Source organism: Cyrtonyx montezumae, unplaced genomic scaffold, assembly GCF_038088225.1.
Source record: "Cyrtonyx montezumae isolate F1298 unplaced genomic scaffold, pur_monq_1.0 scaffold_4, whole genome shotgun sequence".
Lineage (NCBI taxonomy): Eukaryota > Metazoa > Chordata > Aves > Galliformes > Odontophoridae > Cyrtonyx > Cyrtonyx montezumae.
Genome location: NW_027072045.1, coordinates 19,354,524 through 19,371,805, shown reverse-complemented (window position 1 = coordinate 19,371,805; position 17,282 = coordinate 19,354,524). Strand labels below are relative to the sequence as shown.

At 56.0% G+C, this 17,282-nt stretch overlaps 1 protein-coding gene across 1 annotated transcript; it reads right to left on the bottom strand.

Annotated features, from left to right (window-relative positions):
- Positions 1–7,337: 7,337 nt before the first annotated feature.
- FGF8 (fibroblast growth factor 8) lies at positions 7,338–13,460 on the bottom strand. Its single transcript, XM_065746535.1, has 5 exons — positions 13,429–13,460; positions 13,280–13,316; positions 11,458–11,638; positions 8,214–8,320; positions 7,338–7,625 (listed from the first exon to the last, which is right to left on the bottom strand). Exons 1-5 carry the CDS (start codon positions 13,458–13,460, stop codon positions 7,338–7,340), a joined length of 645 nt encoding a protein of 214 aa, XP_065602607.1.
- Positions 13,461–17,282: the final 3,822 nt, after the last annotated feature.

Here is a 17,282-nt window from a genome sequence, read left to right as displayed (position 1 = left end):
CTGTCATTCAGTCATTCCCAAGGCAGTGCTGTGGGACAGCAAGCAGCTCCCCTAGCTCACTCTGCCCTAAGCCTGCATGAATGCCTCTGTGCTCACTGCTGTCTCTTCTTGGTGTAAGAGAACTGCAGATGTGGACACTGGGGATAAGTGCAACAAACCTCTCATCTGAACTAGCCCAGAGCAAGTCTACTGATGTCAGAAGAATGACTTCAGGTTTATCCAATCACAACAGAGAGCAAAAATATCTCTGACTTCAGCAGCTGAACATTTGAATGGCAGAGATGGAGCCCTCCTGGGCAACCACAGGGAATCAGCACTTCAGGAATCATTACACGAGCAAAGCTGCCATTGCTTTGGAGACGTGCTGCAGCCTTTGTGCAGAGGGACAGGAGTCTGCAATCGTGCCTCAGGTGTACTCCCATGCCAAGGATCCAATGAGGGAGACTGCCCCATGGGCATCACTGCATGACTGCCTTCCCAACATCCCCCACAGAGCTACACCAGTGACAGGCTCCTTCACCAGGTGCTGCAGCCAACACACACAGGCTCCACTTCACAGAAGATGCCAACAGATAGGAATCAGCTGAAAGAAATGGCTGCAATATGCAGAGAGACCTGGAAAACCTACCTTGGTGAAGCAGGATGGCACTGTGAGCTGGAAGGGTGAGTGCAAGACTAACCGCCAGGAGGTGAAGTTACTCAGTTTCAAATGAGAAATACCAAATGATACTGAAATGTGGCATCTCAGCAGGAAAGCCTTCCTTTCTTGCCTATGGTTCTCACTCAGAAGACACCAATCAGGATCCCCTTATCCGGGTATTGCAGGAGGTTGGACCGGACAGTCAGAGCAATTCCCATGACTTTAAAATGCATTCAGAGCAGGTTCCTTCCAGCCGGGATGTGGGACAGGGTCCAGCGTGCAGTCCAAGTTACAGAATCGGGCATGAGGTTTAGCAAAGGATCACTTTTGAGGCTTTGTACTTCATTTACAGCTGAGATTATTGCATATAGGCATCAGTCCACCTGCTGGACCACCTCCGTAGCTTTCCTTGGCCTCTTGCAGGGGACATGTCAGGATGTGGGACTTGAGCAAAGAAGCCCTGTAAATCCTGCACTGCTTCTCCTGCTGGATCCTCTTCTGAGAGCTTGGCTCAGGCAGGCTGGCTGCTGAAAGCAGAGCCAGCCTGGGGGCGATGGAGCCTTTTCAACATCTAAAAAAAGCCCCCAACAAAACCAACTGCTTCCATTTATAGCTTTCTGTAAAACAGAGAAAGTCAAAGCCCGAGCAGCAGCTCCATCCTGGAGGGATGCGTTTACCAACAGCTGCTGGGAGAACAAGGCAGGCAGGAGATGCAAAAACCAGGACTGCCATGTTCAGCCCAAACATTTAAATACACAAGGTGCAAATGTCACTTCTGCTCACGGATCCAAGGAGTGGGAAAACTGAGTTCTTGATTCTCCTGCTTACCCAGATTTCTCATTTTTCCCTTTGTAAGAATCAGGAAATTACAGACAGAATACTGATGGGCACCTGGGACAACCATACCTCCCCTGAAAGGCAGGAGAAAGCATCACATCAGGGAAAACCAAGGTCTGCACTTGGAGATTCCTCTGAAACAGCAGAGGGAACTGGAGGAAGAGCAGAGCAACAAGCTTAATCAAAGCCTGGGCTCTCTCCCAGCCTTACCTAGGTTTCCAAGAGTATATGACCTTAATAGATGTGCTCATGTCTGCAGATGAGTTTGCACTGCCTACCTGCTGAGTTGGACCAATATCCTGGGCTGCTCTCAAAGTGTTCCCATTCCCTATCCAATCTCCTGGCTGGCCACACAGATGGAAATGGCCCGTGGGAATTGTGGAAACACCTGAATATTCCAACTGGACAAACTCATCTTTGCACAGATGGAACAGAAACTGCCCACCAGAGAGATGGGCACCAAACACTCTCCATTCATGGGGGCTGCGATGACCATGAGTACCAGTGGTTACCTTACAAACAGGGCTGGAACATCACATGGTGAAGGATCTGTCTCACCCTAACACACTTTGATAACCTCATTTCAACCACAACAAGCAGAAAGCTGCTGCCTTGCCTGCTCTGCTGATGGCCCCAATGCCAGCTGCCTGCAAAAAGTCTTGGCTTTCATGGCATTTCTAGGAGCAGGTTGGCTCCTCCACGGCAGCCCCAACTGCTGAGAAATCAATCATGACCAGCACTTATCTGTTTGATGGTTAACAGCCCGAACTGAAGCCAAACTGGTTGTTAATTGGGATAACAACTGATTTCAAGGGGTTGTTCAGCAGGGCCCAACACTCCCAGCAATTGACTGGGAGCTGTAACTAGCAGCCAGCCGGCAATTAACGGAGCCTGGGGAAATTCGCAGGCCGTTACCAAAGGGCCAGCTCCCAGCTGGGCAGCTGCTTCTCCGGGGTGCTGGGCTGAGTGTGCAAATCAAGCCAGCACTCAGCGTTCCATTTCACATCTCCAAGCCAAATTTTTCCTACCAACGTACAGCCTGCGTCTTGTCATCCCGCATTTCAGCGGCATTTTCTGTTGTTGTTGGGTTTGGTTTTCTTTCAGTCAGTTGGTCTTCCTTTTGGATGTTGCAAGTGGAGTTTTTTCATGTTTGCAACAAGAATCCACCTTCCAGCCCTCCTCCAAATCCTTTCCAAAGTCTCCTTTGCTATGGCAGCAATTAAACCGGTGAGCACACCGAGATCTGCCATGATGGCTGGTGCCAGCTGGTGTGACTGACCTTACACAATAACAAGTCTTTGGGCATCCACTCTGGGAGGAACTCATAAAATGAGAGACTCCAGCCACCAAGGTGTTACTACAACGTAGAGTTGGTGAAACAATCACTGAGGCTGAGTTTTTCCATCTCCTTCTGCTATAAAAAGCTCTACAAGATGGAAAAGAGAAGAAAAAAACTGTTGGCCACATGGAAAGGAGAGGCCATCCCAGGAAGCAGAGACCCTTCACAGTGCCACGACTGCATCTGCTAGGGGTCCTCCAAACCAAACCCAGATAGGACCCAGATGGGAGCAGGGACACAGGTCAGGCATGCAGGTTCCAGCAGCCCTCAGTCCCCCATTTCCAGCCCATAACAGCAGAAGCTCAGCAAAAATACCTGGGCACAGCCCAACTTCTGGTTCAGGACTTCACAACCACAGATTGCATCTCATCCACAGCATCTGACAGCCACAAGAGACCTTCTGGTGCTCCAGCCCCTTTGAATGCAGGAGAGATGCTGTGCATTGCAGGAGCATCCCTCTTCCTCAGAGCAGGGCATCTGAAGCAGGCTTCATGCTGGAGTAGCATGGGCCACTACTCACAAGCCCTGTCTAACCCTGTCTCACCTTCTGTCTAATACAGCACAGCTTTTTTCTTTTCACCCCATCCAGGAGGGCAGCATCTTGCCCCAGCTGCAAAGAAGAACACGGTTGCAGCTCCCTGAGACCCTGCCCCAAACAAGATTCCTGGGGAAAGCAGGGGGCAGCCCTATTTCTAGGGGGAGCTGTTACCACTGGAGGTGTATGTGAGCAGGGGACAGAGATGCTGCAAATTGGAAGTGGGGTGGTAACGAGGAGCAGATGTGTAGGTGCTCAGAGCAACCCAGGTGCTTTGGAAGTGCTAAGTGTTATTATCATTGCCAGGAAGCAAGCTGCAAAAACCTACCAACTCCACAACCCCTAGCTCTATGTCTTCTCCAGGATCTGGGGCCGATTCCCTCATCAGCCCCAGGCAAATGGGAGCCAGAGTGGAGGTGCCATCAGCTGTGCCAGGACCACCAGAATCAGAGGGGCAGTGGAGAAAGGGGAGGGGTACAGACTGAGAAATGCTCTGCAGGAGCATTGGGACTGGTCCATGCATGGCCACAGAGGCTTCCTGCCCTGGAGACTTCCCTGTGAGAACACTGAGCTTATTTCTGCTCAAACCTTCACCTCCCTCCAAGGATGTTCCTGCAACACGTTGGGACCACAGCTAGGGGGGCTGGAACTGAAGGATCTTTAAGGTCCCATCCAACCCAGCCATTCTATGATTCTATGTGGAGCAGCTGTGTGAGAACAGAAATATGGAATCCCCTTCTCAGTCAGTAAGCATCCCTGCTTCTGTATATAAACCCCCTTCCAAGGAGGGGTCTTTAGAGAGCGGGGCTGAGATGATCCACACACTGTGGCCATCCCCCGCCCCCTCCTCGAGAGGAATTGCTCGCACACAAATGAAATGTGTGTAATTAATGGGCAGGGGGCTGGACAGGTCCGAGATGAAAGCGTTTCCTGGACTTGTCCTTCATTTGCATGGTATCAGAAGCTGTTCAGAAGGTGTGACTTTTCCCACAGGGAGCCCTGACTCGGTGGCACAATAAAGCCAGGACTCCTTACCCAGAATTAATTAAAGGAGGGGGATGGGGATGGCAGGGAGATGTTTGAAAGCTGAGCCTGATGCAATAAACAAACAGCCCAGCCCTCCTTCCCAACTGGAGTGTGCCCCATCCTTGCCATGCACCACAAGGCTCATGTTGCTCCATGGGCACCACATGGACAAGTTGCTGTGGGTTGACTCTGCAATGATGTCCAGGGGTGTTCATAAGGTGAGAGATGGGACAGAGCGCAGACATGTTCCAGTAGGATTGGTGAACCAAGCCCTGGTGCAATGGGGGGATACAGCCCTGCTCCAGCAGCACAGCTCCTTTTTCTTGCCACTTCCACCTACTTATTCTCTGCCATGGAATCATGAAGGCTGGAAGAGATCACTAAGATCATCAAGACCAACCATCAACTCATCACCACACTATGGCCACCAAACCACATCTCTCAGAGCCATGTTGCTGGGAATTGGGCACGCTGCTCCAGCCAGGATCAAGTGATATCAGCACAGGAACAGGGTATGAGGAGCCATTAATTAATTCACTTACTCATTAACTAAGTAGCAGTAGGCTCTTTAATCTTCCAAGCAAAGGCAAAACAACATTTGCTGGCTGGAAGCTAAATCTAGACACCTTCACGCAATAAACAAAGCCCCAAATTGTAGTGCTCCAAGGTTGTATGGTAACCCAAAAGCACTTTAATGAAAAGGGGCTAATTAACCTCAAACCAACCACCCTGAGAGAACCAGCAATCCTTGGCAGGAGCCAGGCCCGGGCACCTTTCTCAGCAGCACAACTGATAGCATGAGTTGGCAGGTAGCACAGGGCAGTGCTGGGACACATGGAGGTGTCCTTCCCCAGACTCTATCCCCTGGTCCCAGGGTGCTGGGTGACCCTGAGCATGGAGTGTTCATGCCATGCCCTCCCCCACACCATTGTCCCTGTGTAGGGGGGGGAAAGACAGTGAGGAGACACTTGGTGACCTGCCCGAAGCCAGTCCTGCCTTTCTGCTGCCCTTACCTGGAGCAGCCACCAAGTACCGATTCATCCAGGCTCGCAAAACCATTAAGAGAAGCAATTACACAAATTAATGAAAGAAAAGCACCCATTAAGACCTATCAAACACCATCTCCACCTGGGGAAGGGCCAGGAGCCATTCACCTGTATCCTCTGCAGTCTGGGGACAACACAGGCGTTATCAGTTCCAGCCTGATTGATACCCCTCCTTCCACCATCGTGCGGTCAACTGGAGCCAAGTGGGGCTACCTGAGAAGAAGCACTGGACATGCCCAGAGAGCTGTGGGTGCCCAAGGTCAGCTTGGATGGGGTGGGCACCCAGCCCACAGCAGGAGGATGGAAATGGGTGGGCCTCAAGGACCCTTCCAACCCAACCACTTTGTGATTCTGGTCTGACTCCATGAAGGCTTCATCCCATGCCAAGTTTCCATTTTACCATGTCCCCCAAGCACCAATGGATGTGCCTCCATGGGGCAGTGAGGTGCCATCACCCTATAAAACCTGGGAATTCCTGCAAGGAAAACCATGATTTCCATAAGAGAAACCTGAGTCCAAGAGCTCATTCACTCTCCCATCTCCACTCCCTGGGGAAGGGCTCACACCACGCAGCAGCCTCAGCCTGTCCTGCAACTCTCCATCCTTCTCCCCCCCCTCCCCCCCCCACCCCAATCCTCCTCCTCACAGGAAAGCAGGCAGGCTCAGGTAGACTGATACAAATTTTTAATGCACATATTAAATAAATATTTCAAATCATTTCACATTAAAATTTGTACACAACTGAAAAAAAATTCTCAAGGAAACAGGAAAAAAATAAAATTAAAAAATGGATGAAAATTCACCCCTGGTCCTGGCTCCTATCCAGTGTCTTTGTTTGCCCTCCCTGTTGAGAATAATTGCTTTAACCCTTTGGTGAGAAGCAGTCTCAGGGCAGCATGTGCGGAGTAGGGCTGGGGTTGCTCACTTGAGGGATTTCATCTTTCCCCATATCTGTTTCATCCTAAATAAAAATCTGGGCCTCCATCAACAGAGATAGTTATAGAAACCCTCTCTTTTCCTCATGCAAAGACGAGAGAGCAAACCTGGAAGAGACAGCCAAGAATGGAAAAGTCGAGCACCAACTGAATAGTACCACAAAAACAGCCCAAAGGGGCTCCGCAGTGATTTGTAAACTTCTTTAATTTGACAGATGAAAAACTCCATCTGATAAAAAAGAAGAAAAAATGATAATAATGTCATTTTTTGGTGAAAACTTCACATTCTTCAGATGGGAAAAAAATAAAAACCACCACAAAAACAGATATCAGCCATCGTGTGCTGCCTCACCTCAGTCATTCAAAAAAAAAAAAATGAATAATAGAAGAAATTCAAAGATGCTCCAATGGGTGAGCGGTGCCAAACCTGTCCGGGACTCTCTGTGGGGCACCCAAGGGCAGTTGTACCCGATCACAACATGGGGACAGAGCTGAGTCCTCCATCACCTCGAGGCGCATCCGTGCCCTCCATCATTATCCGACCTCTCTGGTGAGCATCCATTCAGCTGAGCATCCATTCATTCGGTTGCGTTGGATTCTCATCTTTCTTTTTTTTTTTCCTCCTTGCTTGTTTGTTTTAAATGACAATTCCCCCCCCTAGAGCTACGACAAAAAAAAAATACAAACTGAAACACGACCCCAAACACTAGGACATTCCTAAGTGAAGGGCTCTTCCCCCCCTTCACCAGTCTTTGAACATTTCATCTCTCGTAAAGTTGGAGTATAAAAATAGAGCCTCTTTCTTCTTTTTTTATCTTTTTCTTTTTTTTGTAAAAACAGAACAACCCCCAAATTATCAACAACTAGAGCGTGTAGTTCCTTTATCCTCCCCCCAACCCCCACTTTGTTTTTTGTTTTGTTTTTTCCCTTTAATAACCACATCACAATGTCTCTACGCCAGTCCACCGAGGGGCACGCGTCACGGGCGCACCCTGGCGCTGGAGTTTCGAGTCCTTTTGCTCCTGCGGTTGAAGGGGTAGTTGAGGAACTCAAAGCGCCGGTGGGGCTCGGTGGTCTGGTGGCCCTTGGGGAGCCGCTTCATGAAGTGCACCTCGCGCTGGTGCTGCCGGGTCTTGGAGCCCTTGCGCGGGCGGCCCTTGCGGGTGAAGGCCATGTACCAGCCCTCGTACTTGGCGTTCTGCAGCGCCGTGTAGTTGTTCTCCAGCACGATCTCAGTGAAGACGCAGTCCTTGCCTTTGCCGTTACTCTGCACAGGTGGGGATAGAGGGATGGAGCTGGGTGGGTTTTTACGGTCCCTTCCAACCCAACCAGTCTGTGATTCTGTGATTCTTAGGGTCCCTCCCAACCCAACCGTTCTATAACAGCAAGAGATGCCGGTGGGAGGGAGCTTTGAACAGCTAGAGGCTGAGCTCCTGCACATCAGACAAAACATGGGGACCAGGGAGAGGACCCTTGTTGGAGTTGTTGTTCCCAGCTGGGTTAACATCAGCCAGCCCCAAGAAATGGAAAAACTCTCCTGAAAATTCAGTACCCTGCCAGGATTTTGCTCATCCACCCCGGGGCAGGAGGATGGAAACTCAGAGGGAGCGTGACTAACCGGTGTGCCTGGGGCCTGCCCCATGGAGCATCTTAACATTCCCAGCCCTTGTACCATGTAATCGGGGAGAATAGCCCAGCAATCCGCCTATTTGTTCGGGGAGATACAAGGGCACTGGCCCACACAGCACCCCCCTCCCCTTCCCTTTCTGCCGGGCTGCAGGTTCCTTGTCCCCAGACCCCATACAGAGCCCTGTGCCCCCCAAACCCACCTCCCGACCCAGGGTGTGTGCCCTACCTTGCCGATCAGCTTCCCCTTCTTGTTCATGCAGATGTAGAACCCCGTGGCTGCCCCTTTGATGCGCACACGGCTCCCAAAGGTGTCAGTCTCAACGATGAGCTTGGCTGGGGAGAGCAGCAGGAGGAGAAAGAGGGAGGTCACAGGGACAGAGAGCCTGGCAATGCCAGCCTCACCCCTGCCACTACATCCCTGCACGGCCTTGGTCACCTCACTTCGTCACCTGGAGCAGCTCTGCCTTGCCCAGATCCACGTGGATCAGGTGCCACAGAGATGTCCCAGTAGGAAACAGGGAACTCAGGGGACAAGCCAGCTGCCCTGCACAGTGCTCTGCCAGCTGTCCCCAGCCCGTGGGGACAGCACACCGAGCTGGGGCTGCAGGAGGAGAAGTGACTTTGCAGCTGGCAGGAGAGGCGTGAAGGGTATGGCCATCCTTTTAATGCCTTTCACCTTTGCGTGAGTCGAGAGGGCGTATTGATTTGGTCTCAGTTTTTTAATGGAGGCATCGATTGACTTCCGAAGGAGCTATGCAAATTGCTGGGTCGATGGGCTGCCTATAAATAGACCTGTCACCTTCCCTCCTGCGGCCACCCTGGGAACAGGGCATCCTCCTCCCTGCCCTGTAGCCCCCCTGCAGCTCTTCTGCTGGGCCAGACCCCAAATCCAACAGCAGCAGCAGGGCTGTGCTGCGCCAGGTGCCACTCCACAAAAAGCCACCCAGGGCTGTCCCACCTCACCACCACATCCTGCCACACGTCAGCCTCCACTGCAGCCCGCCTGACTTCAGAGGGCACTCAGAGCACACAGCCTCCACCCCACAGGGTGCCCTGTTTTCCCAGCTCAGCAGAGAGGATGCTCAGTTCCTCAGGACCACAATGCAGCTCGCTTTCACCATCAGCCCCCAGCCCCATGGGGCAACGGGTGGCTTTGCAGCAATGCTGCTGAACAACAGACCCAGGCCACATGCTCACTAAACCCAGCCTGAGCCATGCCCCAGGACCACGAGTAGATCACTGCCTCCATCTCTATCACATCTTGATCCCACACCAAGCATAGGGAACTCTCCCACAACCCCTCACCACCAGCACCCCAAGAACCACCCCACACGCACAGCACAGCTCAGAGCTGGGATATTTGGCAAGATCTGCCCTCACCCCACGCCAGCCCCCTGTATGGGGCTCAGCATCCCCAAACCGCCGAGCCAGGGACCCCCATTCACCCGTATGGGGGAGGATTGATCTGGGAGGCAGTAAAAGGTTTGAGGAGAATCGATTTTTCCCTGCTCTCTCCCAGAGATAGGAAGAGCAGGGAGGGAAGGAGGGAGGGAGGAAGGGAGGAGGAGGGCAGGCGTGGATGCACGCGGTGCTTCCCTACAGCCCTGGAGTCACAGCCGCCACCCCACAGGATGGGGACAGCCCCGAGAGAAGGGACCACAGAGGGTAAACAGATTGACGGCACCACGGGATCGAGAAGCCGGCCGTGCTGCTGGGGACGAGGAGGAGTCCATCAGATATTGACAATGAAGACAGATAACCGAGAGCGCCGGGCTCGATGTGAAGTCGGCTGTAAAAACGTCAGCATGGGGAAAGGGGTCACCCGCAAAAATAAATCAGCGCCTCCTGCACGCCCGCCCCAAAATTCAGATGGGGAAAAAGAAATCCCACAGCAGAAGGAAGGGCCCTTTCTGACGAAGGGTGTTTCCTTCTGACAAAGGTTTTGGGGAGACCTTTTTTCTCCCTATTGAAGGGACAGAGCTTAACATTTTCAACTCTGTTCTTTTGCTGGAGTGACAGATTTATCCCAGAAAAGTTATGTTTCGTGCTCAAACTTTGAAGGGAAAGCGGCTACGTAAATGCTGAAAAAATGCAGCGAGACACACTTGATCCCCCAACTGGACTGCGAAGAGGAGAAAGTATTCAGGAAATGTTAAAAAAGGTGAAAGTAAGAAGCGATTTAATAGCTCTTCCAGACATGGGGGCCTCCCTGGAGATTCATATAGAACAATCCCGAACCTCTATTTTAACATTTACAGACTTGCAACTCCTAAAACTTTACATCTGAAAAACTGCTTGTTCTCTTTCTGCTTTAGATCAGCCATCGTTTTCCTGCCCCGCTCCTCAGATGCTTCGCCTCTTTTATTACGTTTTAATAGAGTTTTTTGAGCCGCTGCCGCCGCGCGTCCCCTCCTTTTGGCCTTATTTAAACCTGTCTGCTCCTGGAGGTACGGAGCCACCTCGAAAACCCCAGGTGTTATGGGGCTAAAGCCAGAGGAGGCTTTGGGGTTTGCTCGGCCCCTTAGCTTGGGAAGCTTCGATGCGGGAACTGCTCCCTGCTAATGCTGCGCGTGGGATTCCGCGTGCACAGCTGAAGATCGGCACGACATCAGCAGCCGAAGCAAAAAGGGGAATAAAAAACCAACACCAAATCAACCAGGGAAGGAAGCAAAGTGCTTCCACTAATCTCCCTCAACAAGAAAGGGAAATTGCGGCTAATGCCAAAGAACAACAGTTGGGATGGCTCTGGGTGGTGCATGCTGACACGGGCACCTCCTATCTGCAAGGGAATAGGGCACGGTGCCCCAGTGAGCACGGATGGGGCCGTCACCACTGTCCCTGTATGACAGCAGCGTGTGTGGACAAGGTGCCCTGCTTGTTGGTGAATGCAGTGTGGCACTGCTCTCCTCCCCAAGTAACCATGGGCTGGGGGCACACGGGATGCTAAGAGCGGCATGGCAGCAGGAGGGCTGTGCACAGCTCAGGCTCTGTGAGCTGCACAGCCCCCCAGCTTTGTCTCCTCCTCACCCGCAGCCAACACCTCACTGAGCCCACGCTCCTTGCTCAGGAAGGGGAAGCACAGAGGGAACGTGGGAGAAAACACCGCTTTGAATGGCTCTAACTCAGGGCAGGACTCCAGAGCAGTGCTTCACCTACAACTTCAACCCCTTTGCTTCTTTTCTTTTCCAACCTTGCCCTCTGTTTCTCCTCCAAAGGAAGAAATCAGAGACGCTCAGCACTGCCTGTGCCAAACCGAACCTTGCAAGTCAGGTGCACAACAGCAGCAAGCAGCACCCACCCCACAATCACCCAAACACACTGAGCACTGACCCCACCATTCTCCCTTCACAAAGCCCTGCACAGCCCTAACAATTTCTGGCCAACCAACAGGACAGGAACCACCCATGGGCACACAGCACTGCAGACACTTCCCAGCCTCCCAGCCCCCCCCCAGCCACATCTTTCCTTACCGTGCACGTCCCCGTCCTCAGCCATCGCATTGATTTTCTTGTTGTCCAAGATCTGCACGTGCTTCCCGCTGGTCCGGCTGTACAGCTGGTAGGTGCGCACGAGCCGCCGGCTGAGCTGATCTGTCACCAGGCTCTGCTCCCTCACATGCTGTGTAAAATTAGGTGGGGACTGAACAGTTACCTTTAGGAAATTAAAAAATATATGACACACCATTATAATCTCTACTCCTCAGAGGGGCGAACGGGCTGAGCAAGGATCGCCGGCGCCTGCAGAGGAGGAGCAGAGTCAGTGGGATGGAGGGATCTGAGCCCTTCGGGGACAGGGATCCCCCTAACGGGTGTAGGAGTCCTGGGGATGTGACCCCCAAGGTCTGCCAGGACTCAGTGGGTCCCAGCTGGCATACAGGTACCCAAGGTGGGGTACGCAGCTGCCAGGACTCCCGTTGCTCCCAAACACCTCACTCTTCACACCCAAACCTGCAGATGAGGCAGAGCTATGAGCTGTCAGGACACCGCTCCCCTCACCAGGTACCTATGGTACAGATCCCAGAGCACAGTACCCGTGCATAAGCCATCCCTCACCATCACCCCCAACCTGGTGCCGTCCCCATCCCAGCGCCGACCCCCAGCCCCGTAACAACAGCCGATCTGACCCCTCCAGAGCCACTGCTCCCGAGCGATTTTAGGATCAACCTGACCCGCTATCCTCATCCCTGGCACAGGACTCCTTTCCCCCCTCGTCTCCAGCCCCTCTTTTAAGTCCAGAAAGTTTCGCTGCTCGCTGACATTTATAAAGACGTATTCTGAGCAAATGTTAGCGGGTCGCTCCTTTCAACACCAGCAGGCCGGGACCACCCCCGCCTCCCCCACAAACGGGAAGATTCCCCACCACCAGCAGACCCCACTGAAAGCCGGAGCCTCCGCTGTCCCGAAGCCGCCCGGACAGCGCTATCTCCCCTCGGCAGTGCCAGCCCTCTCCCTCTGCCTCTCCTCCAGCCGGCGTTGGAGAACGCCGCCGACTCTCCCGGCCCTGATGAGGGTACCATGTGGAGGAGAGGTCATTAGCCATGCTGCTCCGTCTCGTCCTCCAAAATATTACAGCTACGTTTTATACAACCGCACACTCCTTTGCTGTGGGGCTGGAAACTCCATCTTTTTTTTTTTTCTCCCGAGCTTCCAATGAAATAATAATAAAAAGCGGCTTAAGGAGCGTTTTCAAAACGCTTCTGCACCTGTGGCCCCGGGGGAGGGGGTTTCGCCCCACTTTGCACACACGGGCACTGCCCCATCTCCCGCTGTCGCTCCTGGCCCCAGCGTTGCCAGCCAGCAGCAGCAACGTTCAGCTGGAGCAGAAGCTGCGCTTTTTAGTAAGGAAATGGATTTGTTTTTCTTTCTTGTTTCCCCCCCGTTCTTTCTTCCCCTCCTTCCCCTTTTCTTTTTTCTTCCCTTTTTTCTTTCCCTCCTTTTTTCATTTTTCCCCGCTTTTCATGTATTCTCCCTTTTTTACCTCCCCCCCCCTCCCCTTCTTCTTAATTCTACTTCACTTTTCAGATGAAAAAAAACAACCCCAGACAAGAGGAAGGGGAGACCCGCAGGGCGATTTGAAGAAGAACGGGAGGACCCAGCACCCGAAGCCCCTACAACCCGGGTGGGAGGGGGCGGGCTTCCCAACCCCGCACCCCATCCCGCACCCGGGGTGCGGCCGTCCTCTCCCCGCTCTTTGCAGCGGGGTTCGCGTCGTCCGCGGGACTTTAACCCGATCCCCCCTCCCGATCCCCGGCCCCGAGGGGCGAACAAAGCCGGCGGCGGAGCGGGCTCTTACCTGGGCTTGCAGGCAGAGGACGAACAAGTGCATGAACCTGGGGAGGGCGGAGGGGGGACAGAAAGCGGGAGAGAGGTGTGAGCCGGGGGGCTGCGGGGAGGAAAGGAGGGAGGGCTGGGGGCAGGCGGAGGGAGGGCTGCGGTACTCACACGTAGCTGAAGAGCGAGGAGCAGGGGTCCATCGCGGAGCGCTGCGGGGCCGGCAGCCCGGAGCCCGGCGGTGGGGTGAGGGGAGGGGGGGGGGCGCGGCGCTGCTCGGCTCCTCGGCTCCTCTCGCCCTGCCTCGCCCCGAGGAAAGGAGGGCACAAGCGGCTACAGAAGGGGAAAGGCCCCCGCCGGCCCGCCCGCTCGCCCAGCCCCCGGGGGAGCACGGCCGGCAGCCCCCCGCCGCGGGGAGCCCCCCGCCCCGCTCCGCTCCGCTGCCGGCCCGGGAGGCGGCGGGGGCGGAGAGCCCGGGGGGGGGCGGCCCCGGAGGGGAGGCAGTGCAGGGGGACCTCCGGAGGCGGCCGCTCGGAGGTGGCACTACGGACTCGGCCGGCGGAGGGACGCCGTCCCCGCGCCGTGCCTCAGTTTCCCCATGTGTAAAACGAGGGCTTAAGGGTCCGCGTTGTGGATTGGGGCCGAGCCCTCTCGCTGGACGTGCCAGACATTAAAAGGATTACCGGGGCGGAGGGGTGGGCAGAGAGTTTCGAGAGGCTGAGCAAACAGCGCAGCCGGGGGCACCGGGCAGCGGGACCCCCTCCCCTTTCCCCAGGACATCCCCGCCGGGCACTTACCTGGAGGGGCGGCCGTCCGTTAGCACCGGCTGCGCGGAGCCATGGGGCCGCGGCGGGACGGGGCTCAGCCCCGCAGCCCGGGTAGGGCCGCCGAGGGCCGCATTGTTCGGCGAGCCCCGCTGCTCCCGGCCCCGCCACCTGTTGCGCACCGGGGCGGGGGCTGCGGCGGGGCTGCGGCGGACGGGCGGGACCCCGGGGCCGGTACCTGGCCGGGGCCGCCTGCTCCGCGCTGAGTGACAGCCGCTAATTTGCCGGCCGTGCCCCGCTGCCGGTCCCCGCGCTCCCCGCGCCCTCCTTTATCTTATCAGAGCCCATAATTACAATTGCTATTTTGTTTCCTCGAATCAGCAATCAGCGCTATCTGCCGCCGCTGGAAAGGCAGCTCCTGTCAGCCGGCCTCTGAGTGACAGCGCACACACAGCGCTGCTGCGCGGCCCTCCCGCACCGGTACACACACACACACACACACACACACACACACACGCACACCCCGCACAGCCCTCCCTACCCTGCACGCTCACCGCCGCCCAGCTCGCTCATCCCCCCCTTTGCTCGGGCGCCCTCCAACGCTTCGCCCCAAACCGCTCCCCAGCGTCACCCCCTGGGGCTCACCCACCGCTCGCCCTTCTGCCCAGTGCAAAAGACCCAAGGGTTTTCCTAAACGCCGGGAGTGCTCAGCCCGCGGGTCCGGCTCAGAGAAAAGCCCTCTGCACCGACCCCGCGTGCTCCGTGCCCGCAAGCCGAGCGCCAGAGCGGGCGGCCCCGGGTGCTCCCGACAGCGGGGCGATCCTGCTTCTCATGCACCGAAAGGGAAGAGGTCTGGATGCGGCATCCCTCCCCCAGATGCCGCTCACGGTCACCCCTCCGTGGGCGCGGGGTCAGCCCACGCAGCGCCCGCACGGAGCGTGCACAGCCGCGCCGCGTCCGATTCACGGTGTGCCCGGGAGGGGGGGGAGGTTGGAGGCTGCCAGGGGCTGATGGCTCTGCGTGCCCCCTGCCCTCAGCAAACGGGATCGAGTGGCAGCGCGGCTGTGACGCGGCGATCACCCACGGGCGGCCACACGTCGCTGACACAATGACAAACGGTGCTCCCGCTGCCCTGTCCTTCCCTGCCTTTGTGCGGGTGAGGGATGCCGCGGGATGGGGAAGCAGGGCGCTGGGCTCAGCTCGCGTCTGGCTCTCCTGCTGGGTGGGGAAAGCCCTGCCTGAGATGTGAGGCTGAGCTGCCACGGGGCAGGGGAAGAAATCCCATCCCAGCAAAGAGCCGCCGACCTGGGGTGTCCCTACTGCCCCGGCTGTCGCCCCTGTTGGAGGCAGCCAGCACGGCCCCATGGGGTCCCGATGCTAAACGCTGTGGGTGAAGCATCAAAGACCCACAGAGATGTGAGCTTTGCTTCCTTCATCCTTTTCCGTAGAGCTGGGGATATCCGGGTTGGTATTTTTTCCCCCGGACCACCCTCTAGCCTTGCCGTGGCCAATGGTCAGCGCCCACGAAGGCAGCCCACGGGCAGGGTGCTGGTGGCCGGAGGGGACCCCAGGGCTGCCCCAGCTGAGCCGAGCCACGGAGCAGACAGCAGAGGGTCTGTCCCGTCCCTCCGCTGTGCAGCATCCCCGACAGCTCCCGCAGCTCAGCCGGGACCCCGCTCCGGCCCCATCCGCACCCACAGCCCAGGGGGACACTTCTGCCAGAGGAGGGCGCGGTGGCTGCAGTTCCTCGTGAGCTCTCAGCTCTGCTGGGACAGGGACCACAGCACCAATCCCAGCCGACGACGGAGGAGAGCAGCACCTGTAAGGCACCACCCCAACACCCATCCAAGGGTGAGAGGAGCTCCTCTCTGCAGGCCTGGATGCTCGGCCACACACCCAATGTCACATGGAGACCTCCCAGAGGAGCCAGAGGGACACCGCTCCCCCCTGCTCGTGCCCTCCCCAGCCCACAGCATTAATGGGGCGTTGTGGAGGCAGCAGCTCTCCTCCATGGCTGAGTGGTGCTGAGCAGCCCGGGGCGATCCCACCGCTCACCATTAACTCGGCATCCCCCCAAGGCCAGAACCCACCATGATGCATTACATGGGAATGACCTCGTCTGTGCTACCCACCGTGCCAGGAGCAGGGAGTGGGGGTACAGCCACTCCCCATTGATTCTCCTCTCTGTTCAGCTGGTGGCACCAGGGCTGAGCACGGTGGGAATGCTGGGACAGGAGAACAACAGCACTGGACTGGCTACTGGTGTAGCTTCATTGGGTTAACACACAGGGAGGGCTTGGAGGTGAGCCAGGGACATGGGTAAAGACCAGAGAGTGTCCAGGAGCAGTGGGGAGGGGGCAGCAATGGGGAGAGAGACCTCCAGGCCACACACATTTCCAAGGACAGAGAACTGGTAAAGGTCCTACCAAGTCCCACTGCTGGGCTTGAGTTAGATGGAAGCTGCCAATAAGGGCGCTCTGCATTGGGTCAATTAATAAAGAAGGTGATAGCCCCAGTCCTGAGTAATTTCAACACAAGTTTGGGCATTCTGGTGTCCATCTGCTCTGTACCAACAGAGACTGACCAGGAGACGACGGCCCTTGGGCGTGGGAAAATGGTGACACACACAGATGAGGATAAGCACATGTGATGCTTGAGCAGCTCCACCCCATCCCTGCCCCCCAGCACAGACCAGACAGCACCTCCAGGACCTGCTCCCAGTGCTGGCACAGCCCACCCAGCACCCTCCTTGTGCCCTACAGCACATCTGACTTTGGTTTGGGTCCTCCTGGGAAGAGGATGCCTGCACCCAGCCCTTGGGGTGGGCTAAGCCTAAAACCAACAACGGTGGCCGGGGTGGGGGGGGGGCCTGTTGGCTGGCTGTAACTCTACCTCCGTTTGTTTGCTAATAGCATCCACCCAAAATGCCCGTGTGTCTGTCTCCAGGCCCCTGTGTCAGTGGCAGCTGAACTGCTGACCCCAGGAGTTTGCAAAACACCAGGGTTACGGCCCCTCGGACATCCCAGCCCAATGGAGGCATTGCTCATCCTGACCCCATCCTGAGGAGCCAGCCCCAGGCACACTGCATGGGGATGGAGAGATGGTGGGGCCAGCGAGATCCAACCCCACAGGGGTTGGGTGGAGGGGTAAGGTGGGCATGCTCCCCATCACACCTGCTGCTCTTTGGACCAGCCCCGTGGACTTACCTGCTTATCCAAGCTCATCCCTCCACCAAAGTTCATCAGCACTCATCACAGACAC